Consider the following 25,494-nt stretch of genomic DNA (forward strand, 5'->3'; position numbering starts at 1 on the left):
TGATTGCATGTCCTTGACTGTGATTGAATGCATGGACAGAGAGAGGTTCATCCCAAAAAGGGTTGTCACAGAAAATTGATTCCCCATGACTAACAGTTCCTCCTGTGGATAGTTCCATTTCCCTTTACGTCAGCCTCGGGGAGAAACATGGCACTTTCATTGTATACTACACACACACACACACACACAACACACACACACACACACACACACACACACACACACACAGGTTGTCTGGAGACGCCTCATAAGATGTCACTTGATTTTAGTCACCAGCTCAATTTGATTTTGTGCGAGAGATGAACTAGCGTGTGGACCCAGCTGAGTGTGTGTCCAGGGTGGGACGATCACTGAGAGTGTAGCACTCTGTCTGCTTAGTGAGCCAGTGATTGATGAGAGCAGCAGGGTGGTGAAGGTTACACCCATTTTGGCATTTGCATTAGAGGTCGACCAATTAATCGGCAAGGCTGATTTAATTAGGGCCGATTTCAAGTTTTCATAACAATTGGTAACTGGAATTTTTGGATGCCGATTATGGCTGATTACATTGCACTCCACGAGGAGACTGCGTGGAAGGCTGACTACCTGTTATGCGAGTGCAGCAAGGAGCCAAGGTAAGTTGCTAGCTAGCATTAAACGTATCTTATAAAAACAATCTTAACATAATCACTTGTTAACTACACATGGTTGATATTACTAGTTTAACTAGCTTGTCCTGCGTTGCATATAATCAATGCGGTGCTTGTTAATTTATCATCGAATCATAGCCTACTTCGCCAAACGGGTGATGATTTAACAAAAGCACTATCGTTGCACCAATGTACCTAACCATAAACATCATTGCCTTTCTTAAAATCAATACACAACTATATTTTTTAAACCTGAATATTTAGTTAAAAGAAATTCGTGTTAGCAGGCAATAATAATTAGGGAAATTGTCACTTCACTTGCATTCAGTGCAAGCAGAGTCAGGGTATATGCAGCAGTTTGGGCCGCCTGGCTCGTTGAGAACTGTGTGAAGACCATTTCTTCCTAAAAATGACCATAATTAATTTGCCAGAATTTTACATAATTATGACATAACATTGAATGTTGTGCAATGTAACAGTAATATTTAGACTTAGGGATGCCACCCGTTAGATAAAATATGGAACGGTTCTGTATTTCACTGAAAGAATAAACATTTTGTTTTCGAAATGATAGTTTCCAGATTTGACCATATTAATGACCTAAGGCTCGTATTTATGTGTGTTTATTATATTATAATTAAGTATATGATTTGATATTTGATAGCGCAGTCTGAATGAGCAGTGGTAGGCAGCAGCAGGCTCGTAAACATTAATTCAAACAGCACTTTCCTGCATTTGCCAGCAGCTCTTCGCAATGCTTGAAGCACAGCGCTGTTTATGACTTCAAGCCTATCAACTCCTGAGATTAGGCTGGCAATACTATAGTGCCTATAAAAACATCCAATAGTCAAAGGTATATGAAATACAAATGGTATAAAGAGAAATAGTCCTATTCCTATAATTACTACAACCTAAAACTTCTTAACTGGGAATATTGAAGACTCATGTTAAAAGGAACCACCAGCTTTCATATGTTCTGAGCATGGAACTTAAACGTTAGCTTTTTTACACATATTGCACTTTTACTTTCTTCTCCAACACTGTGTTTTTGCATTATTTAAACCAAATTGAACATGTTTCATTATTTATTTGAGACTAAATTGATTTTATTGATGTATTATATTATTGATGTATTATATATATATATATATCTAAAAATCGTCCGATTTAATCGGCATCGGCTTTTTTTGGTCCTCCAATAATCAGTATCGGCGTTGAAAAAATCATAATCGGTCGACCTCTAATTTGCATTATGTCTCTCACCAAGGAAAGCTGTGATGAGAAGCAGACTGCCTGAAAATATCTAGGTAGCTATCTATATAAAATTTATTTTTGTCTCTGAACATAGGTTGGTGAAGCAGTTATACCTTCGATTTGCTCAGTAATGCTCCTTCTGTTGTAACCAATAAAGTTTTTTTGGCCTTGTATAATGATGAGGCGTGAATGTTCAAAGTCAAGACAGAGTTCTGGGTACTGACTGGTCATTGTGCTGTATAACTGTTCCCTTCCTCATCGTGTACCCTTGGTAAGCACTCTTGGCACTCTATAAAATATCCCTCCCCAAATTATCTATCAGTCTCATAATGTGTTTGGTTACAGTGGAGATATCCCCCTTAAAATGGTCTATCAGTCTCATAATGTGTTTGGTTACAGTGGAGGTATCCCCCTTAAAATGGTCTATCAGTCTCATAATGTGTTTGGTTACAGTGGAGATATCCCCCTTAAAATGGTCTATCAGTCTCATAATGTGTTTGGTTACAGTGGAGATATCCCCCTTAAAATGGTCTATCAGTCTCATAATGTGTTTGGTTACAGTGGAGGTATCCCCCTTAAAATGGTCTATCAGTCTCATAATGTGTTTGGTTACAGTGGAGGTATCCCCCTTAAAATGGTCTATCAGTCTCATAATGTGTTTGGTTACAGTGGAGATATCCCCCTTAAAATGGTCTATCAGTCTCATAATGTGTTTGGTTACAGTGGAGATATCCCCCTTAAAATGGTCTATCAGTCTCATAATGTGTTTGGTTACAGTGGAGATATCCCCCTTAAAATGGTCTATCAGTCTCATAATGTGTTTGGTTACAGTGGAGATATCCCCCTTAAAATGGTCTATCAGTCTCATAATGTGTTTGGTTACAGTGGAGGTATCCCCCTTAAAATGGTCTATCAGTCTCATAATGTGTTTGGTTACAGTGGAGATATCCCCCTTAAAATGGTCTATCAGTCTCATAATGTGTTTGGTTACAGTGGAGGTATCCCCCTTAAAATGGTCTATCAGTCTCATAATGTGTTTGGTTACAGTGGAGATATCCCCCTTAAAATGGTCTATCAGTCTCATAATGTGTTTGGTTACAGTGGAGGTATCCCCCTTAAAATGGTCTATCAGTCTCATAATGTGTTTGGTTACAGTGGAGATAGATAGATAGTTTTGAGGGGGATATCTATTATGTCACCAGAATAACACCCTCAATATGTATTGGAAAGGAGCATCAAGTTTATCACCTTGAAATAAGTTCTGATAATCTTGCATCTGTAGCTTAATAAACGGTATGCTTTCCCAACGAGTCGTAGTGGGAGGACCACAGAACATGTCATCGCGTGACTCCAACTTTACTTCCATATGATTGCTATTATGTCAATATTTGCACCCAGACGTTGTAAATAACCATTTGAAATAACCATGTGTGTGTCTCAGAGGAGGAGCACATATTTCCGTACATCATTTACAGCACTACAGTGCATAACAAAGTGCACTTTATGAGTGGGGGCTACAGTAAATTGTTACCAGACAACATCAGTCTAGGTAAGCTCAAACTTAAAATGTCTTTAACCAGGTCCACTTCATTCAACCAACTTGAAGAGCCACTGAACTGACATATTTAAAATTGTTCAACGTTTCGCATTTACATGCCATTCCACCGCTCCCTCTTTTATTGAAATGCGTGAAAACTTTCAAATATTAGTTTCCAACTTCGTATGAATACATTCCCTATTTGGGGAAAAACCTATTCACCGTAATAATGCGTTTCGTGCTCTGCCAAGGACATAGCCTTTGTCCCAAATGACTCCCTATACCCTATGTAGTGCACTACTTTTGACCATGGCCCATACGGCTCTGGTCAAAAGTAGTGCACTATGTAGAGAATAGGGTGTCATGTTGGATGCAGACATAAGACTTGGTGAGCTGCATACATTCCTGCAGTATAATTGCCCATCACTGTCCGTGTGTGTAACGCATAACAGGTGCTAATGCAGGATTTATTTTTTACACCTGCTTCAATTAGGCCCATGAAGAGGACGCACGGCACTGAGGGGTTGTTGAGATCATGCTATGAGTGATAGCACGCCCAGGGATAGGCAGCAGTGTGATGGGTGCGCTAATGTTAATTGATTCCAACCAATGTGTGATGTGTGGAATTTTAAGAAGGAGGAAAGGAGAGGAAGCAATGAATAGCTAAGCTAAGTCCAACCCCTCCCATGTCTACCTACATTATATATTTATTTTGTTCTTTCTTTCTCTCGTCCCTTTTCATCCCCCTCTTACAGAATCACTTTCCCTCTACCTTTCTATCCCCCCTCTATCTTCCTCCTCACCCCCTTGTTGAATCACTCCCCCTTTTATATTTCTCTCTACCTCTCTCATTAGCTCTCTCTCTCTTCCCCTATTTCTCTCTGTGATGAGGTCGGTCTTGATCACTCCTTGATCCCACGTTAAGTCTATTTTAAGTCAGCCTGGTCCTTTGTAGTCTCCTCTGTGAGGTGGGGCGATAGTGAGACGTTGGGGTTAAACTGTGCTCTGCATAGCTTTTTAATTGTTGCTATATTTACTTGTTTTGGATCTAAAAGGCATTCAACGTGAGCAGGGTGCAAGACCTTCTGTTGCTCTGTCAAGGCTGTCTCTAAGCTGAGGAATAAATCTTGCCCTCTCTCTCTCTTGGTCTCTGTTTCTCTCTCTCTTCACAACATGAGTTTCAAAAGAATACAGACATTTTAAATGTTATATTATTGGCTATGTACAGTGTTGTAACAATGTGCACATAGTTGAAGTACGAAAGGACATATATAAACAGGTAAATATGGGTTGTATTTACAATGGTGTTTGTTATTCACTTATTGCCCTTTTCTTGTGGCAACATGTCACAAATTTTGCTGGTGTGTTTGCACACTGTGGTATTTCACCTAATAGATATGGGTATGTGATATGTGATTTGCTTTAAAATTCTTTGTGGGACTGTGTAATTTGAGGGAAATGTGTGTCTTGAATATGGTCATACATTTGGCAGAAGGTTAGGAATTGCAGCTCAGTTTCCACCTAATATTGTGGGCAGTGTGCACATAGCCTGTCTTCTCTTGACAGCCAGGTCTGCCTACGGTGGCCTCTCTCAATAGCAAGGCTATGCTCACTGAGTCTGTACATATTCAAAGCTTTCCTTTAGTTTGGGTCAGTCACAGTGGTCAGGTATTCTGAAACTGTGTACTCTCTAATTAGGGTCAAATAGCATTCTAGTTTACTCAGGTTTTTGGTTAATAATTTCTAATGTGTCAAGTAATTATCTTTTTGTTTTCTCATGATTTGGTTGGGTCTAATTGTGTTGCTGTCCTTGGGCTCTGTCAGGTCTGTTTGTGTTTGTGAACAGAGCCCCATAATCAGCTGGCTGAGGGGACTCTTCTCTAGGTTCATCTCTCTGTACACTCTTAGAAAAAAGGGTTCCAAAAGGGTTTTATGGCCATCCCCATTGGATAACCCTTTTTGGTTCCAGGTAAAACCTTCTTTGGAAAGGGTTCTACATGGAACCAAAAAGGGTTCTCCTATGGGGACAGCAGAAGAACCATGTCAGGCTCTAGATAGTAAAAAAAAGTATAAGTGATGGCTTTGTTATGGAACGTTAGACAATCACTTCCCTCTAGGTGGTTGTAGAATTTAACGGCTCTTTTCTGGATTTTGATAATTGGCAGGTATCGTCCTAATTCTGCTCAGCATGCATTATTTGGGGTTTTACTTTGTACACGGAGAGTCTCAATTTGGTGTTTGTCCCATTTTGTGAATTCTTGGTTGGTCAGTGGACCCCAGACCTTACTGCTATAGAGGGCAATGGGTTCTATAACTGATTCAAGTAATTGAGATGCCGAATTTGATGTTGCTTTTGATGGCGTAGAAGGCCCTTTTTGCCTTGTCTCTCAGATCGTTCACAGCTTTGTTGAAGTTGAAGTTACCTGTGGTGCTGAGGTAGGTGTAGTTCTTTGTGCTCTAAGGGAATGGTGTCTAGATGGAATTTGTAGTCCTGGCAACTGGATCTTTTTTGGAACACCGTTATTTTTGTCTTACTGAGATTCACTGTCATGGCTCAGGTCTGACAGAATCTGTGCATTAGATCTAGGTGCTGCTCCCACAACAACGCTTTCCATCAATTTATATAGCAGACCCTCATGCCAAATTGAGTGAAAATATATATTTTTTATCAACAAAGCATGAGAAGACTTTGCTTTTGTTTTGGTTTATTTGTTTGTCAATTAGGGTGTGCAGGGTGAATATGTGATCTGACGTATGTTAATTTGGTAAAAACCCAATTTGACATTTGCTCAGGACATTGTCTTCACTAAGGAAATGTAGGAGTCTGCTGTTAATGATAATGCAGAGGGTTTTCCCACGGTTGCTGTTGACGCATATCCCACAGTCAAATTTGTCTCCACTTTTGTGGATTGGGGTGATCAGTCCTTTGGTCCAAATATTGAGGAAGATGCCAGAGCTGTTAGAGTTTAAGTATAGCCATTTGGAATTTGTGGTCTGTATGGTGTCTCTCTCTCTCTGTCTCTCTCTCTCTCTGTCTCTCTCTCTGTCTCTGTCTGTCTCTCAGCCGTCTACTGTTCAATGTCTATTCCTCTCTTTGACAAGTTCAACTTTCCTAATGCTTGTCTCTGGGGTGGTTTCTCCTCCACAACTATGAAAATATATATATTTTATTTTCTAACCTGTCTTTTTGTCTTCATCAAGGAGCCATGACTGGATAGTTTGGATGGGCCAAGCAGAATGATACTAAAGTGGGAAGGTTGGGAGAGATTGGGAGGGACTGACAGAGAGTACTGCCTCAGGGCATCACCAGGGAGATAGTTAGTTAGTTACATTCTCTTCTTACTCTAGCTGCATCAGCACATTCACTTTATCCCTGAGGGAGGGAGGGAGGGAGGGAGGGAGGGAGGGAGGGAGGGAGGGAGGGAGGGAGGGAGGGAGGGAGGGAGGGAGGGAGGGAGGGAGAGCAGGGGGAGCAGGGGGAGCAGGGGGAGGGAGAGCAGGGGGAGGGATTGGTTTTCAGTTTCACTTCACTAGGAGGCCAATGACTTGTTGATCTGAATTGGATCTCAAACCTGCGACCCACGAGCTAAATATGTCCCGTGAGTCGATGTAATGTGGCTCTGAAGACCATTAATAGTGGGTCTACTCTAACCTCTTTGGCCTAGGAAAAAATTCTGGAACAGTGTGGTGTTCAAGCAAACTGCTGATAATATCAGTCACTCACAGGGACTTTTCCCTCTGAGAAGTGAAGTTGGGATGGATTTTGTTAAACTTGGACTAGATTGCTGATTGGATACTGCCTCGAGGGGAGAGGAGACGAGAGAGCCTGTACGGTCGCGCGCACACACACACACACACACACACACACACACACACACACACACACACACACACACACACACACACACACACACACACACACACACACACACACACTATGACAGCTCCCATCACTCTTCATAAACACTTCAGTCAAAGGCAGGTTGGTCAGACTCCACTCTCATCCCTCTCAGCAGATTCAAGCATCAGTCAGGTTTTTTTTTTAGGAACACGAAAATAGCTTTTGTTCCGCTGCCGCCCCTGGCCAGAGAAATTAGACAATGACTGTTGTTTTCAGTTTTAGTTTTGTGTTACAGGTTTATTCTGTAGGCAGGTGAATGAATGTCATTAGATGTGTTTTTAATTCCTATTTGTATAGTTTGCAGTGAAATGTAGTGATTCCGGCTGATTCCACTGAGCATTCAGTCATTCTGCTGAGCTACTGTTTACTATGAGATCATGTTTACCAGCAGTTACTGTTTTACTATGAGATACTGTTTACCATGAGATACGGTTTACCATGAGATACGGTTTACCATGAGATACTGTTTACCATGAGATACTGTTTACCATCAGATACTGTTTACCATCAGATACTGTTTACCATCAGTTACTGTTTACCATGAGCTACTGTTTACCAGCAGTTACTGTTTACCGTGTGTGTGTGTGTGTGTGTGTGTGTGTGTGTGTGTGTGTGTGTGTGTGTGTGTGTGTGTGTGTGTGTGTGTGTGTGTGTGTGTGTGTGTGTGTGTGTGTGTGTTCAGTTCACAGAGGGTAAGAACTTTAGGAGACTGGCAAGTTTCAGAAGAAAGTTCTTTGTTTCTGGCCATTTTGAGCCTGTAATCGAACCCACAAATGCTGATGCTCCAGATACTCAACTAGTCTAAAGAAGGCCAGTTTTATTGCTTCTTTAATCAGAACATCAGTTTTCAGCTGTGCTAACATAATTGAAAAATAGTTTTCTAATTAGCCTTTTAAAATGATAAACTTGGATTAGCTTACACAACGTGCCATTGGAACACAGGAGTGATTGTTGCTGATAATGGGCCTTTGTACGCCTATGTAGATATTCCATAAGAAATCTGCCGTTTCCAGCTACAATAGTCATTTACAACATTAACAAAGTCTACACTGTATTTCTGATCAATTTGATGTTATTTTAATGGCCAAAAATTTTGCTTTTCTTTAAAAAACAAGGACATTTCTAAGTGACCCCAAACTTTTGAACGGTAGTGTGTGTTTAACAGTTGCTTTTCGACTATGCTTCACTTTGGTCTGAAAGAAAGCCAGACAAGTGTCTCACAGTGGCTGATCCGCCCCCTCACAACGTTGATCCATATTATAGGGCTCTTACCTTAGATACAGCTGTCTGTCTGGACTATCAGTCATTTAAAAAAACATGTTTAATCTGGGAGGGATAGAGGAGAGATGCTCAGCTAACCCTTTAGATAACTGTGTGTGTCTGTGTTGTCTGGAAGCTGTGAGAGACCTGTTGCTCCTACCTGTTCAGGCAGTGTGTGTGTGTGTGTGTGTGTGTGTGTGTGTGTGTGTGTGTGTGTGTGTGTGTGTGTGTGTGTGTGTGTGTGTGTGTGTGTGTGTGTGTGTGTGTGTGTGTGTGTGTGTGTGTGTGTGTGTGTGTGTGAAGAGGATACAGGTGCAGTAGAGAGTACTTGTACACCAGCACAAACAGCATGTCCTGAAACATGGTAATCTCAACAAGTGACTTTCTTTTCTTCGCTAGGTTTATCCTAGCTTTCAGGTCGATCATGTTCCCCCTCCCTGGAGATGAGGCCTAGATTCTCCCAGAATCCCTAGATTCTCTACATGGTCTGTGTCCAAAATGGCACCCTAGTCCCCATATAGTGCACTGCTTTTGAAAACAAGGGGCCCTATAAAGGGAATAGGGTGCCATTTGGGATGGAGACAATATAACTAGCGAGTGCTTTCTTCAGAGCCATTTTACCGTGACTGTGCCTGTTTCTGTGAGCCAGATTACACAGTGCTGCCTGTCTGTTTATGAAGAAACTCAGATGATCAAAGAGCAGGCAGAACAGCACTGTCAGTCAGCCAGGGAAAATCCCCTCAGACTTACACAACAGTGTGACACAAACATCTGGGAGTTTGGTATGATGCCGTATAACACTAAGTAACACAGCAATGTCTTTTGGCTCTGTACTATACAATCAATTAAAGGTTGCAAGATTGTTGCTGTAACCAATGGCAAAATCCGGGACATTGTCACCCTGCCCTCCAATTAAAGCAAAGTAGGACAAACAGCAAACATGGTATCTGCAGTGCCCTCACGTTCTCCCACCTGTCACTCCACGACACACCCCTGTCAGGTACACAACACGCCACAAACACCCCTTTCTCACCTTTTCAATCATTCTCTTTTCTCTTTCTGTCTTTCTTCTCCTTTCTGCATCCACCTGTCTCACCTTCTTTCTCCTTCAGTCTCTCTATTTTACTAGCACTCTCTCTTTTTTCTAATTTCTCTACCCCACCCTTTCCCCCCCTCTCTCTCCCCACCCTCTCCCCCTCTCTCTCCCCACCCTCTCCCCCTCTTTCTCCCCAACCTCTCCCCCTCTTTCTCCCCACCCTCTCCCCCTCTTTCTCCCCACCCTCTCCCCTTCTCTCTCTCCCCACCCTCTCCCCCTCTTTCTCCCCTCTTCTCTCTCTCCTCTACCCTCCTCTCTCCCCCCGACCCTCTCTTCCCACCCTCTCTCCCCACCCTCTCCCCTTCTCTCTCTCTCCCACCCTCTCCCCTTCTCTCTCTCCCCCACCTTCTACCCTTCTCTCTCTCCCCTACCCTCTACCCTTCTCTCTTTCCACCCACCTTCTCCCCTTCTCTCTCTCCAGCCACCCTCTCCCCTTCTCTCTCTCCCCCAACGCTCTACCCTTCTCTCTCTCCCCACACCCTCTACCCTTCTCTCTCTCTCTCTCTTATGCTTTCTTTTACTGTTCAGTGCACAGCTTGAGGTTAACATATCAGCTCCAGTCATCCTTCTCTCCCTCCCTCCATCCCTCTATCCCTCCCTCCCAGCAGTCTCTCTGTCATTTGGGCCCTGACCGTGGCCCTCCACAGCCCCACATATTCAAACCATCAGTCACTCTGATGGGAGTTCTGCCGGAGTCCTGCTGTATGTCGGGACACACACACATATATATAACACACACACACACACACACACACACACACACACACACACACACACACACACACACACACACACACACACACACACACACACACACACACAAAATCATACTTCCTCTTTCTCTCTCTCTCCCTCCATCTGTAATATTATTGCTCCATCTCATCTCCAACATTCTCCTCCCCCTCTTCTGCTCCCCCCTCTTTGAATGTGCTAAGAGTGAGAAATATGGTCTCACTCACTTTAAACAAGAATATGCCTCATTTCCTTCATGTTGAGTGTGTGTACATTTCGTGGCTATCCATTTTCGTTTATGGCAGTTCAACAAACATGGATTAAGAGCAGAAATGAAAGTAGTTTTTAAGACATACCAAAGTCAGATAACTTGGCTTTATCTTGTTATGAAGTCAGTTGACAGAATATGAATAGAAATCCCATTGATCCATTGGCCATGATGGGATTACATCTCTCAACTACCCCTCTGCCATGTCTGTTGGATGGTTGGAGGGTTGATTCCAGGGCTGGAGGGATGGAGGGTTGATGCCAGCCAGGGTCCCAGAAATAGATCACCCCCTCTGCCACCCTCTGTCACCTAATAATTTGCCATTTGGCTGCATATGCATTTGGGATAAGTGGTGTCCGACTGAGTCCTGCTGTTCTGATTGGACCTCACTGATAACCCCCTCTGCGCATCACTTCCTGCCAGTGGGGTGAACCACGTATTGTGGGGCCAGATTGCACCTTACGAACATGTAATTTCCTCCTGGGAATGAGGGGATTATTAGCATGCCAGGTGCATTGTGGGGTATTGGAGGAGTAACTCCTTTCTCAGTTTGTCTTTCCTTGGTTACTTGTGTCCTTTCTCCTAACCACCTTCTCAAAATGCATTGGATGAGAAGACCTAAGGGAAGAGACCTTGAATCTCCTCCTCCAATACGTTTTGAGAAGGAGGCAAGGAGAGAGGACATGAGGAATTGAGGAAAGATGAATAACTAGTTAGCTTCAAGAACCTTCTCCACTGAGAAAGAGCCATAAGGTTCTTCAAGAACCTTCTCCTCAGTGAACTAGCTATAGACTTTGAAGACTGACCTCCAACAATATGTCTGCCAACGTCTCTCTGCCTGATATAACACTTTACTAAAATTACATTTCATTTAATCATGAGGAGAATCCGTATTCTCTGTCCAGTGCAGGTGTTAACTATTGTCAATTCAGTTCAGAGCATTCAATTATTTACACCGTCCTCGCGGCTGGTAAAAAGTCTCTCCTCTCGTCTCTCCAACAGGTTGATAAGCGGGTGTGTAATTGGACATAAAGGATGTGTAACACGTTAAAGCTGCTCTGGAAAATGGATTGGTGTCAACACTGTGGAGGAGAGAGAGAGGGAGGGAGGGAGGGAGGGAGGGAGGGAGGGAGGGAGGGAGGGAGGGAGGGGAGGGGGAGAGAGAGGGGGAGGGAGAGAGATATGCCCTGACTTAGCTCCGGATAATTGTTGAATGTAATGAGAACCGACTTCACAAAATACCCTTTGAGGTTCATCTGGAAAAGAAAAGAGAAACGTTCTCTGAACTGTAAGTATGTTTGGTGTTTACTTTGTTTTAATGAACACAGGTCATCACCACCACTAGGCTGGAGAGATGGTGCTTATTTACACAAACAGTATGCTAATGTCTGTTGCAAATATACCAGTTTGTTTGTGTAAATACAGAAACAGGCGGAGAGGGAGGGTGAAATGGAGAACATTTTAGATTTGGTTGGGTTTGTCTCTCTTTGTGTTTCACTCGTTTAAAAAGCACTTTGTGGAACAGCCCTTTGCTGTCTAAATCATCCCTGTGCGGCCGTAGCGTAGCTATCGTAGCTAAATGCCTGTGGTTGTTTAGTATTCACCAGGCCACTGTCTCCTTTCCTAATAGGCTGTTAATCACACGGCTCCTATTCATCTAGGGCCTGTCATCATACCCACGTTCCAACACTAGTAAAGGAGAGGTTAATTACAATGTCTGTTCGTTTTCTCATTCAATCGCTCACTCTTTATCATTCTCTCTTTTCTGCTCTTTCTTTCTCTCTCACACACTGTCTGTCTCTCTCTCTCTCTCTCTCTCCCTCTCTCCCTTTAAGATTTATATTCTTCTACACCTGAGCTGTCATGATTCCAACGGAGCTGTCTTGAGTCACAGGATGTTTCTCCATAGCAGCATTGTCTGTCCTGCTAGTCGTAGTCAGTGTGTGCTAAATGCCTTAGCAGGTGACCAGTCACTTCTTATATCAAACACTTGTTATATCAATGACCCGTTTCCAAAGCCAGGATTCAGTCATATGTTTTCCTTCAGGCTGTCTGCCTACACTGTATCCTGTATACAGTCGTGGCCAAAAGTATTGAGAATGACACAAATATTAATTTTCACAAAGTTTGCTGCTTCAGTGTCTTTAGATATTTTTGTTACTATGGAATACTGAAGTATAATTACAAGCATTTCATAAGTGTCAAAGGCTTTTATTGACAATTACATGAAGTTGATGCAAAGAGTCAGTATTTGCAGTGTTGACCCTTCTTTTTCAAGACCTCTGTAATCCGCTCTGGCATGCTGTCAATTAACTTCTGGGCCACATCCTGACAGATGGCAGCCAATTCTTGCATAATCAATGCTTGGAATTTGTCAGAATTTGTGGGTTTTTGTTTGTCCACCCGCCTCTTGAGGATTGACCACAAGTTCTCAATGGGATTAAGGTCTGGGGATTTTCCTGGCCATGGACCCAAAATATCGATGTTTTGTTCCCCAAGCCACTTAGTTACCACTTTTGCCTTTTGCCACTCCATCATGCTGGAAAATGCATTGTTCGTCACCAAACTGTTCCTGGATGGTTGGGAGAAGTTGCTCTCGGAGGATGTGTTGGTACCATTCTTTATTCATGGCTGTGTTGTTAGGCAAAATTGTGAGTGAGCCCACTCCCTTGGCTGAGAAGCAACTCCACACATGAATGGTCTTAGGATGCTTTACTGTTGGCATGACACAGGACTGATGGTAGCGCTCACCTTGTCTTCTCCAGACAAGCTTTTTCCCGGATGCCCAAACAATCGGAAAGGGGATTCATCAGAGAAAATTACTTTACCCCAGTCCTCAGCAGTCCAATCCCTGTACCTTCTGCAGAATATCAGTCTGTCCCTGATGTTTTTCCTGGAGAGAAGTGGCTTCTTTGCTGCCCTTCTTGACACCAGGCCATCCTCCAAAAGTCTTCGCCTCACTGTGCGTGCAGATGCACTCACACCTGCCTGCTGCCATTCCTGAGCAAGCTCTGTACTGGTGGTGCCCCGATCCCGCAACTGACTCAACTTTAGGAGACAGTCCTGGCGCATGCTGGACTTTCTTGGGTGCCCCGAAGCCTTCCTCACAACAATTGAACCGCACTCCTTGAAGTTCTTGATGATCCGATAAATGGTTGATTTAGGTGCAATCTTGCTGGCAGCAATATCCTTGCCTGTGAAGCCCTTTTTGTGCAAAGCAATGATGACGGCACGTGTTTCCTTGCAGGTAACCATGGCTGACAGAGGAAGAACAATGATTCTAAGCACCACACTCGTTTTGAAGTTTCCAGTCTGTTATTTCAACTCAATCAGCATGACAGAGTGATCTCCAGCCTTGTCCTCGTCAACACTCACACCTGTGTTAACAAGAGAATCACTGACATGATGTCAGCTGGTCCTTTTGTGGCAGGGCTGAAATGCAATGGAAATGTTTTTGGGGGATTCAGTTCATTTGTATGGCAAAGAGGGACTTTGCAATTAATTGCAATTCATCTGATCACTCTTCATAACATTCTGGAGTATATGCAAATTGCCATCATACAAACTGAGTCAGCAGACTTAATATAAAATTCATATTTGTGTCATTCTCAAAGCTTTTGGCCACGACTGTACCTGGTCCTTCTGTGATTGGAATACATATACTCTGTTTTGAATTACATTCCAGCCCGAGAGTAGAACTCCACTGTGTCTCTCTGTATGCTTCTCTTTTCGCTGGTATCTTCATCCTCTAGCCTGATCCCAGATCTGTTTGCGCTGTCTTCATCCTCTTGCCTGGTCCCAGATCTGTTTGTGCTTTCTTCATCCTCTAGCCTGGTCCCAGATCTGTTTGTGCTGTCTTCATCCTCTTGCCTGGTCCCAGATCTGTTTGTGCTGTCTTCATCCTCTAACCTGGTCCCAGATCTGTTTGTGCTGTCTTCATCCTCTAACCTGGTCCCAGATCTGTTTGTGCTTTCTTCATCCTCTTGCCTGGTCCCAGATCTGTTTGTGCTGTCTTCATCCTCTAACCTGGTCCCAGATCTGTTTGTGCTGTCTTCATCCTCTAACCTGGTCCCAGATCTGTTTGTGCTGTCTTCATCCTCTAACCTGGTCCCAGATCTGTTTGTGCTTTCTTCATCCTCTTGCCTGGTCCCAGATCTGTTTGTGCTGTCTTCATCCTCTAACCTGGTCCCAGATCTGTTTGTGCTGTCTTCATCCTCTAACCTGGTCCCAGATCTGTTTGTGCTGTCTTCATCCTCTAACCTGGTCCCAGATCTGTTTGTGCTTTCTTCATCCTCTTACCTGGTCCCAGATCTGTTTGTGCTGTCTTCATCCTCTAACCTGGTCCCAGATCTGTTTGTGCTGTCTTCATCCTCTAGCCTGGTCCCAGATCTGTTTGTGCTGTCTTCATCCTCTAACCTGGTCCCAGATCTGTTTGTGCTGTCTTCATCCTCTTGCCTGGTCCCAGATCTGTTTGTGCTGTCTTCATCCTCTAGCCTGGTCCCAGATCTGTTTGTGCTGTCTTCATCCTCTAACCTGGTCCCAGATCTGTTTGTGCTGTCTTCATCCTCTAACCTGGTCCCAGATCTGTTTGTGCTGTCTTCATCCTCTAACCTGGTCCCAGATCTGTTTGTGCTGTCTTCATCCTCTAGCCTGGTCCCAGATCTGTTTGTGCTGTCTTCATCCTCTAACCTGGTCCCAGATCTGTTTGTGCTGTCTTCATCCTCTATCCTGGTCCCAGATCTGTTTGTGCTGTCTTCATCCTCTACCCTGGTCCCAGATCTGTTTGTGCTGTCTTCATCCTCTAGCCTGGTCCCAGATCTGTTTGTGCTGTCTTCATCCTCTAACCTGGTCCCAGATCTGTTTGTGCTGTCTTCATCCTCTAACCTGGTCCCAGATCTGTTTGTGCTGTCTTCATCCTCTAGCCTGGTCCCAGATCTGTTTGTGCTGTCTTCATCCTCTAACCTGGTCCCAGATCTGTTTGTGCTTTCTTCATCCTCTTGCCTGGTCCCAGATCTGTTTGTTCTACCGTTTCCCGGGATAGATGGGGACGAGATGTCACCTGGAAAGAATTATGGTTGTGGCGTTGGTGGTGAAATTACCCATGAGGGGGAACCAGCCGTAAACAGCTCAATAATGGTTAATTACTGGTTTTGGTTAATTACAAGTCAAAATGGGACCAGAGGACATTTATAGGCAAGCTGTCGAATAGAGGGGAGAGGTTGTGTTCCAGTCAACTTGATTTATTGTTGGAGAATGGTTATGAGACATGAAGGGACGTGTGTTCAAGGTTGCCATGTTGGAGAAATGTCTTGTTATATAAATGTTTAGGGAGGCCAGGTTTGAAAATAACAATTTGTTATGATACACAAGTTATGATACACAAAGATACTTGTGTTGAGGGTTGGTCGTGTTCAGGGTTGCCAGGTTGAAGAATAACAATTATTTACCCCTGGCTCAACTGGTCTGGTTAGGAATAAGGCCCCTCATGGTATTCTGCTGTGTTGTGCTGTTCTGTCGTGCTTTACTAGTCAGACAAGGTTAAGGAGAGCCAACGACTCAGTTCTGTTTTAGTTTGTTACTCTGTTGCCCTGATAGGGAGTGAGTTGCGTTGACGATGAGCAATGTGACATTGTGTCTTTTCCAGTCAAGTTCCAAGCAATAAAGTGTCAAGAATGAATCAATAGTACAACATTCAAATCAAAATATGTTGATCCATCACCGATTACTCATGTCTGTATTCATGTGCTCACATCTAGTCGATAAGTAGCAAAGTGCTCAATTGAGTAAATGACAGTTGGTCATATAGAATGTAAATAAGTGGGGAACGCATTTACTGTGGGAGACCTTGTACACTGTCCTGAATTGGGTATTACACACTCTACCCTCCTGAATCACTCTGTTCTATAATATTCAAAAAGACGACCCAAGTTTAACTCAATTATGTCAATGAAGGAAGTAAATTGAAATTCCTAATTTAGGTTTCAGTTTACTTCCTGAATTGACTGAGTTGAAATTGACCATGATCTCAACCATGATCTCAACCATAGACATGACTGTTTTAATGTCTCCTTGGTTTACATTGTAAACACAAGTAAATGGCCCCTCTAACATCCTCTGTCTCCATCTGCCTCCCTGTTTATCTGGGTGAGTAAGGTTGTGTACTATCAGGCAGGCTTTGAGGGCATTCATCAGCCTGAAGAGGTGGCCTGGAGGCTGGGTTGTGGACGCAGGGTCTCCCCCTCCCTTCCTTGGCCCATGGTGCCTCTCTCCTGGGTTATTACCTGGGTTGTGTATATTAGGGCACACAAAGGAAAACATTTTAAAACGCTTTGCAACAAACAACGGACATTAGCGTTTCTTATTGGACGAGTCAAGGTATTCCAATAAGTTTGTTTTCTTCTGTTTTGGAGCATATTGAACTGAGCCCTGCCTAAACATCCCTGACCTCATTAGCGCTGAGTACATTAAAACACAAATCCGATTTCCTATAGTGAACTCAGAGGCTAAAAATACACTCAGACAAAGGGATGGCTTCTCTCCTAACAGGCTGAGGAGGTATGAGTGTTGAAGACAGATAATACATGTTGTTATCTTCTTATAGCCAACCATCGTCTGTCCAAATGGGCATACATTACAGAGGTTAGAAGATGTTTTCACACACACATGGCTACATGCATGGCGCACACTACACACTACCAGGGTTGGAAAAAGTACTGAAATATCCTACTCAAGTAGAGGTAAAATTACTGGAACGACTCATAGAAAAAGTGCTCAGAGTAAAAGTATTTGAGTTAAATAAAAACATTGACCTTGACAATTAGCTAATTTCAGTAAGGTTACCTGAACGTTGTTTACACTGATTTTTTCCATGCATTACAGGAAGTGAGGAAATGAATGTACAGTAGGAACTAAGTACAAGAAGGCACATCTGTATGTTAAAAAAACGTAAGTATTTGTAAAAAATATACTATTAACATTTGGAAATAAATTAAACATTCAAAGCAATTAGTGTATTGATAAATAAAAAAGCAATACAAAATAAAGTGCATAAACCATGAAGTTGCCAGACTTCAATATACTTCAGACTCCATATAAAAACATGTCTTTCACCAATTCAACCCTCTGTTACTAATTACTTTACACCTCTGCACACTACACACACTACACACACACCAGAGGGACCCAAACTCACTCAATTACTATACAAATACAACACTGACAAATTACAACATAAACAGAGAAGCCTTCCCTTGGTGGTTGGTAATGAAAAACACCTGGCTGTACTGCAAGACAACTCAACCGTCTGGATTTAGTTAGTAGTAACTGTCTGGGCTTAACAGCACATTGATAGACATACTAATGGAAATATGGCTAGCGCTCCATGTTGGGCCTAATGTAAAGCCTTTTACAATAGCCATCAACCACACAATACAAGATGGGAGAGAGGCAGAAGGGGGGAGAGAAATGGAGGGGAAGAGAGAGGGATAGAGAGAGGGAGTGGGAGAGAGGGAGCATTCCACGCTTTGCATGTAAAATAGCAGTCCATCGAAACCCTATTCTCCTGGATGTCATCACACAATGCTGCACTGAGTAATGCTGCCCTTTTATGTAAAAATGAACATTCAACAATCAACCATCGCACAGGGACATGCACATGGAGGTTGCAAAGTGGATTTTCAAAGTGCATGCTAATTCTGGTTACAGCTGAAGTGGAAATGCTCAACACCACAAAAGGTTTTTGCTCAGTCGTGAATTGAACACCTTGTTTCCGCCCCCCTTTTATGTTCAAACTGGGCATTGTGGGTATGCTACGATGCCACACTACAGCCATCGGACCATTGAGGGAATGCTTCCTTTAAAATCAATGAATGTCCAATGGCAGCATCCAAGCTCAAGAATCGCAGAGGTAAAAAAAAGGCTGTAAGGCTGACGCGGGTTCATTCTATTTTGTGAATTAAAATAATGAGAAATAAAGTTGATTTTGGTTGCATATGGCCTCCACTAGACACCACTGGCTATTTTAATAAGATTTATGAAGTCAAGAAGCTTCTAGCTAGCTACATTGACTAGTACAGTAGGGAAAATAAAGATCATCTTCCATTCCTCAAAACAACATGCTCTGTGTAGGAGGTAGAGTGTTGCATTGACACGACGCTGATGACAACGCAACGCTTATATTTGGGCTGAGGAGTTAGCCTTGTCCCAGACATGTTTGTGTCCAAACATGACAATGACCATAGGAGTTGGCAAGACACAAACAGATCTTGGATCAAGCTATCACACAGTGTTTCTACAGCTGATCCCACCCCCCTGTACAGTCATGGAGATGTTGTTTTGTCAGTAACTCCACTTGAGTCTATGAGAGACCCATTGGCTATTAAGGACGCACAGACTCACATTAGGATCATTAAAGTGTTGACATGGTATCCAATGTGCTCTAATGAGTCAATGACTTCACCTTTATCACTATTATTCTGTTTGAGTGACTAACTAATGGCATCCCACTGGGCACAGACTTCAGTTCAACGTCTAGTTTTGATTTACATTTGGTTGAGTTGTCAAATTACGTGAATTCAACCTGAAAATACAAAATTCCCTTACATTGATGACTTTTTTCAAATCAAATCAGTTTTCCATTTTCATTTAACGTCATCACATTGAATTTGTGGGTTGAAATTAGAGGTCGACCGATTATGATTTTCAACGCCGATACCGCTTTTTGGAGGACCAAAAAAAGCCGATACCGATTAATCAGACGTTTAAAAAAAAAATATGTATATGCATATATTTGTAATAATGACAATTACAACAATACTGAATGAACACTTATTTTAACTTAATATAATACATCAATAAAATCAATTTTGTCTCAAATAAATAATGAAACATGTACAATTTGGTTTAAATAATGCAAAAACACAGTGTTGGAGAAGAAAGTAAAAGTGCAATATGTGTAAAAAAGCTAACGTTTAAGTTCCTTGCTCAGAACATGAGAACATATGAAAGCTGGTGGTTCCTTTTAACATGAGTCTTCAATATTCCCAGGTAAGAAGTTTTAGGTTGTAGTTATTATAGGACTATTTCTCTCTATACCATTTGTATTTCATATACCTTTGACTATTGGATGTTCTAATAGGTACTTTAGTATTGCCAGCCTAATCTCAGGAGTTGATAGGCTTGAAGTCATAAACAGCGCAATGCTTGAAGCACAGCGAAGAGCTGCTGGCAAATGCAGGAAAGTGCTGTTTGAATGAATGCTTACGAGCCTGCTGCTGCCTACCACCGCTCAGTCAGACTGCTCTATCAAATCATAAACTTAATTATAATAGAATAACACACAGAAATACGAGCCTTAGGTCATTAATATGATCAAATCCGGAAACTATCATTTCGAAAACAAAATGTTTATTCTTTCAGTGAAATACAGAACCGTTCTGTATTTTATCTAACGGGTGGCATCCCTAAGTCTAAATATTACTGTTACATTGCACAACCTTCAATGTTATGTCATAATTATGTACAATTCTGGCAAATTAATTATGGTCTTTGTTAGGAAGAAATGGTCTTCACACAGTTCACAACGAGCCAGGCGGCCCAAACTGCTGCGTATACCCTGACTCTGCTTGCACAGAACGCAAGAGAAGTGACCCAATTTCCCTAGTTATAAGAAATTCATGTTAGCAGGCAATATTAACTAAATATGCAGGTTTAAAAATATATACATGTGTATTGATTTTAAGAAAGGCATTGATGTTTATGGTTAGGTACATAGGTGCAACGACAGTGCTTTTTTCGCAAATGCGCTTGTTAAATCACCCGTTTGGCGATTCAATGACAGGCACGCATCGATTATATGCAACGCAGGACAAGCTAGATAAACTAGTAATATCATCAACCATGTGTAGTTAACTAGTGATTATGTTAAGATTGATTTGTTTTTTATAAGATAAGTTTAATGCTAGCTAGCAACTTACCTTGGCTCCTTGCTGCACTCGCATAACAGGTAGTCAGCCTGCTACGCAGTCTCCTCGTGGAGTGCAATGTAATCGGCAATGATCAGTGTCCAAAAATACCGATTGTTATGAAACCTTGAAATCGGCCCTAATTAATCGGCCATTCCGATTAATCGGCCGACCTCTAGTTGAAATGATGTGGAAACAACATTGACTCAACCCCTTTTTGCCCAGTGGGATGTGTTTCAGAGGTTTATCGGATAGTTAAAGGGATAGTGAACACACATTACAATGAAAACAGGATTCAGAGTAAGGAAACCAATATGTAATTTGGTTGAACTATCCCTTGAAGTTTGATTAGATATCAAGTCAAGTATCTTTTATCCTTTAGCTTCACAGTTTAAAGGCACAGTACAACATTAAAACATCAAAGCAAGCTTACCAAGTCCAGACATAGGCCTTCAACATTTGAAAAAGAGCAGCACAGCATAGAGTGTGGCCATCCAATGCAAATGCGCTAGGTTTATTGTGGCTCATATATCATTCTGTTAGATGTGGCTGGATGGGCAGAGCTTGGAGCCATGTTTTCTTCCTTGGTTTGGAGGTGTAGCTGATCTGAGACCTGGGTTCAAATAGTATTAGAAAACTTTGAGTTAGCGTTAGCCTGCCTGAAGTGGGTGGGGTTTTGGGACTACTCCATTGGTTAAATTGTGCCAAGGCAAGCTCAATCGATCACATCTTAAGTATTTGAAACATTTTTAACCCAGTTCTGCTGCTGATCCAGGTGAGGAGATGGGATGATGTGGCAATAGGCTGGTGTATACATGCTGCAGATGGGTGGGGGGGTTATTTGGCTGCAGAGTGTCCTCATCCCTTATTCTATCAGATGTGGGCATTGCCTTACAGAGGTGATGATTGGCTTGAATGTGAATGAGAGGCTTTGAAGATGGAGACTCCACCTCCAGTTGGACAAAAGTTGGCCAGACAACTCCACACTAGTGTGTGTCATCAGATTAAGGCAAAGGTTACGTCCTGATTCTCCACTCTTCTCCCAAACTGAACACTAGATGCACACTCCTAATGATGTTTTGAAAAGGATTGGACAAGTGTCAGCATTGCCTGGAACACCGTTCTGCCATAGGGCCTGGATGGATTGAACAGTCTCTTTTCCCCCAACATGACCACTGACGTCAGAGGACTTTATTGGTAGAAGGGTCATGTTTCCCCAAGACGCTGATTTTTCCCCCACTAATGGTTCAGGTTAGGATAGAGGGAGGGGAAGCTGATCCTGGATCTGTACCAAGGGGAAACATCCCCCGGAGCACTTTATAGGCCTCTAACTAACAGGTCATCAGTATGTAACACAGCTATTAACAGAGAGGTCATTATTTAACTTCTCCTACTAATATGTGCTCAATATGGACCGTGGTAGACCTGATGTCATCACCGATTTCCCTGTAAGGTCTCTAATGGGTTCACCACAGGGTGTCTCTCCCATTCCTCACACACAAACTTAAACACACACTTACACACACACACACCAGGTCATCTCCATGTGATCGAGGGGTTAAATCGTTACACCCACCAGGTCATCTCCATGTGACCGAGGGGTTAAATCGTTACACCCACCAGGTCATCTCCATGTGACTGAGGGGTTAAATCGTTACACCCACCAGGTCATCTCCATGTGACCGAGGGTTAAATCATCCACCAGGTCATCTCCATGTGACCGAGGGGTTAAATCGTTACACCCACCAGGTCATCTCCATGTGACTGAGGGGTTAAATCGTTACACCCACCAGGTCATCTCCATGTGACCGAGGGGTTAAATCATTACACCCACCAGGTCATCTCCATGTGACCGAGGGGTTAAATCGTTACACCCACCAGGTCATCTCCATGTGACCGAGGGGTTAAATCGTTACACCCACCACGTCATCTCCAGATGTAATTAGAAGAGTCCCAACTTGGAGAAACAGACTCTCGTCTCCATGTTCAAACAGAAAGGAGGATTGATTGCGGTGCAGTCAGAAAGCCAATGTGGACTTTTTCACTGGGATGGAGCAATTAAGCATCATTATAGTGGTGCTCTGCATGGAGTACAGCTTAGATGAGGGGTGGATCTATGCCCCAGTCGATTTAAAAACCTATTAACGATGGAATGGATGTATGGCCTGGCCTTCTTGCTGCTCAGTGGTCAGAAGTGTTACTGTTGTTGTTGTGATGATGAGGCATTGGGTTGCCAGGTGACAGTGATTATATGGGCTGGTGTGTAATAAAGCTTTTTATTATTTCCCTTATGCCCTGTCCAGGCCTTGTCTCTAGAGGGGTTTATTACTGCTGATGCTGTTTGGACTGTACTCATTCTGCCCAATACACTCCCTCTGTCTCTCTCTCCCTCTGTCTCTCTCTCCCTCTCTCTCTCTCCCTCTCGCTCTCTCTCCCTCCGTCTCCCTATGGCTCTGTCTCTCTCCCTCTCTCTCCCTCTGTCTCTCCTTGCTTAAGATTTCTTAACCTTTCTTAACCTTACAAAGATATGTTAATAAGTCTGTGGGTGCTGTACGCCAGGAGTAATTTGAAAATGGCCAACAGTCGTAAATAAAGTTTATTTCTGTACATGTATTGTATCTGCAGTCTCCAGTCGTTCTGCTGATGTAATAGATCTCAAGACATTAATTTATTTGCAAGTCCTGGCCATCATTTTCATTCAATATCTCTCCTCTACCTTTTTTTATCTGTCAGCTGCAACAGCCTCTCTGTTCTTCCTTTGTCCTATGTCTTATTGGATTCCCTCTCCCTACTTGTCCTTTTGTGTCCTCAGACAATATTGTCTCTGTCTGACTCCTCTCTTTCTCATGAGCATCTCTTCTTCCATACTTGTCCTTGTTTTTCCTCGTCTATGCCTCTCCTCTCTCCTCTCTGTCTCTGTATCCTGGGTGTCTCTCCTCTCTGTCTCTGTATCCTGGGTGTCTCTCCTCTCTGTCTCTGTATCCGGAGTGACTCTCCTCTCTGTCTCTGTATCCTGAGTGTCTCTCCTCTCTGTGTCCTGAGTGTCTCTCCTCTCTCTCTGTATCCTGGGTGTCTCTCCTCTCTGTATCCTGAGTGTCTCTCCTCTCTGTCTCTGCATCCTGAGTGTCTCTCCTCTCTCTCTGTATCCTGAGTGTCTCTCCTCTCTCTCTGCATCCTGAGTGTCTCTCCTCTCTCTCTGCATCCTGAGTGTCTCTCCTCTCTCTCTGTATCCTGAGTGTCTCTCCTCTCTCTCTGCATCCTGAGTGTCTCTCCTCTCTCTCTGTGTATCCTGAGTGTCTCTCCTCTCTCTCTGCATCCTGAGTGTCTCTCCTCTCTCTCTGCATCCTGAGTGTCTCTCCTCTCTCTCTGCATCCTGAGTGTCTCTCCTCTTCTCTCTGTATCCTGAGTGTCTCTCCTCTCTCTCTGTGTATCCTGAGTGTCTCTCCTCTCTCTCTCTGTATCCTGAGTGTCTCTCCCTCTCTCTCTGTATCCCGAGTGTCTCTCCCTCTCTCTCTGTATCCCGAGTGTCTCTCCCTCTCTCTGTATCCCGAGTGTCTCTCCCTCTCTCTCTGTATCCCGAGTGTCTCTCCCTCTCTCTCTGTATCCCGAGTGTCTCTCCCTCTCTCTTTGTATCCCGAGTGTCTCTCCCTCTCTCTCTGTATCCCGAGTGTCTCTCCCTCTCTCTCTGTATCCCGAGTGTCTCTCCCTCTCTCTCTGTATCCCGAGTGTCCCTCCTCTCTCTCTGCATCCTGAGTGTCTCTCCCTCTCTCTCTGCATCCCGAGTGTCTCTCCCTCTCTCTCTGTATCCCGAGTGTCTCTCCCTCTCTCTCTGTATCCCGAGTGTCTCTCCCTCTCTCTCTGTATCCCGAGTGTCTCTCCCTCTCTCTCTGTATCCCGAGTGTCTCTCGCCTCGCTCTCTGTATCCCAAGTGTCTCTCCCTCTCTCTCTGTATCCCGAGTGTCTCTCGCCTCGCTCTCTGTATCCCGAGTGTCTCTCGCCTCTCTCTCTGTATCCCGAGTGTCTCTCGCCTCGCTCTCTGTATCCCGAGTGTCTCTCGCCTCGCTCTCTGTATCCCGAGTGTCTCTCGCCTCTCTCTCTGTATCCCGAGTGTCTCTCGCCTCTCTCTCTGTATCCCGAGTGTCTCTCGCCTCGCTCTCTGTATCCCGAGTGTCTCTCGCCTCGCTCTCCGTGTCCCGAGGGTCTCTCGCCTCGCTCTCTGTATCCCGAGTGTCTCTCGCCTCGCTCTCTGTGTCCCGAGTGTCTCTCGCCTCGCTCTCTGTGTCCCGAGTGTCTCTCGCCTCTGTGTCCCGAGTGTCTCTCGCCTCTGTGTCCCGAGTGTCTCTCTTCTCTGTCTCTGTATCCTGAGTGACTCTCCACTCTGTATCCTGAGTGTCTTATCATGTCTCTCCTTTTGTTGTCATCTCCACCCCAGGCCTGGCTGACTGAGATCCATGATTACGCCCAGCAGGATGTGGTCCTGATGCTGCTGGGAAACAAGGTGAGGTTTCCTGGGATTGGCCTGAACCCAGACGGACACACCTGCAGCCACACCAGACGGCAGCCCAGACACAACACAGACACAACAGACAGACAGACAGGCAGACACAAAGAAAACAGACAGACACAACAACCATAAACAATAGACAGAGAAACAAAAATAAATGTACAGTATAAACGTAGCCCAGGACTTGGAGGATCTATTCCCAGTATATCCTCATAGTGTAACACTAAACACTAAATCTACCTTTTAAGTGAGAATACGCATTTTTCTGAAGCTCAAAAATAAAGGAAATTCACATGAGCACCACAATGCCTACTCCACCCATGCTCTACCAAGGTTTTCCAACACACAGCT

The 25,494-nt window shown here is 43.6% G+C and overlaps 1 protein-coding gene across 1 annotated transcript in view; it reads left to right on the plus strand.

The window, feature by feature from the left end:
* The window catches only part of LOC106606471 (ras-related protein Rab-26), a 97,818-nt gene that overhangs the window by 65,128 nt on the left and 7,196 nt on the right, over window positions 1-25,494 (plus strand). Inside the window, 1 exon segment of the mRNA XM_014202684.2 lies at window positions 25,072-25,137. Within this exon segment, the coding sequence (XP_014058159.2) occupies window positions 25,072-25,137 (66 nt within the window).

Source organism: Salmo salar, chromosome ssa06, assembly GCF_905237065.1.
Source record: "Salmo salar chromosome ssa06, Ssal_v3.1, whole genome shotgun sequence".
Classification (NCBI taxonomy): Eukaryota; Metazoa; Chordata; class Actinopteri; order Salmoniformes; family Salmonidae; genus Salmo; species Salmo salar.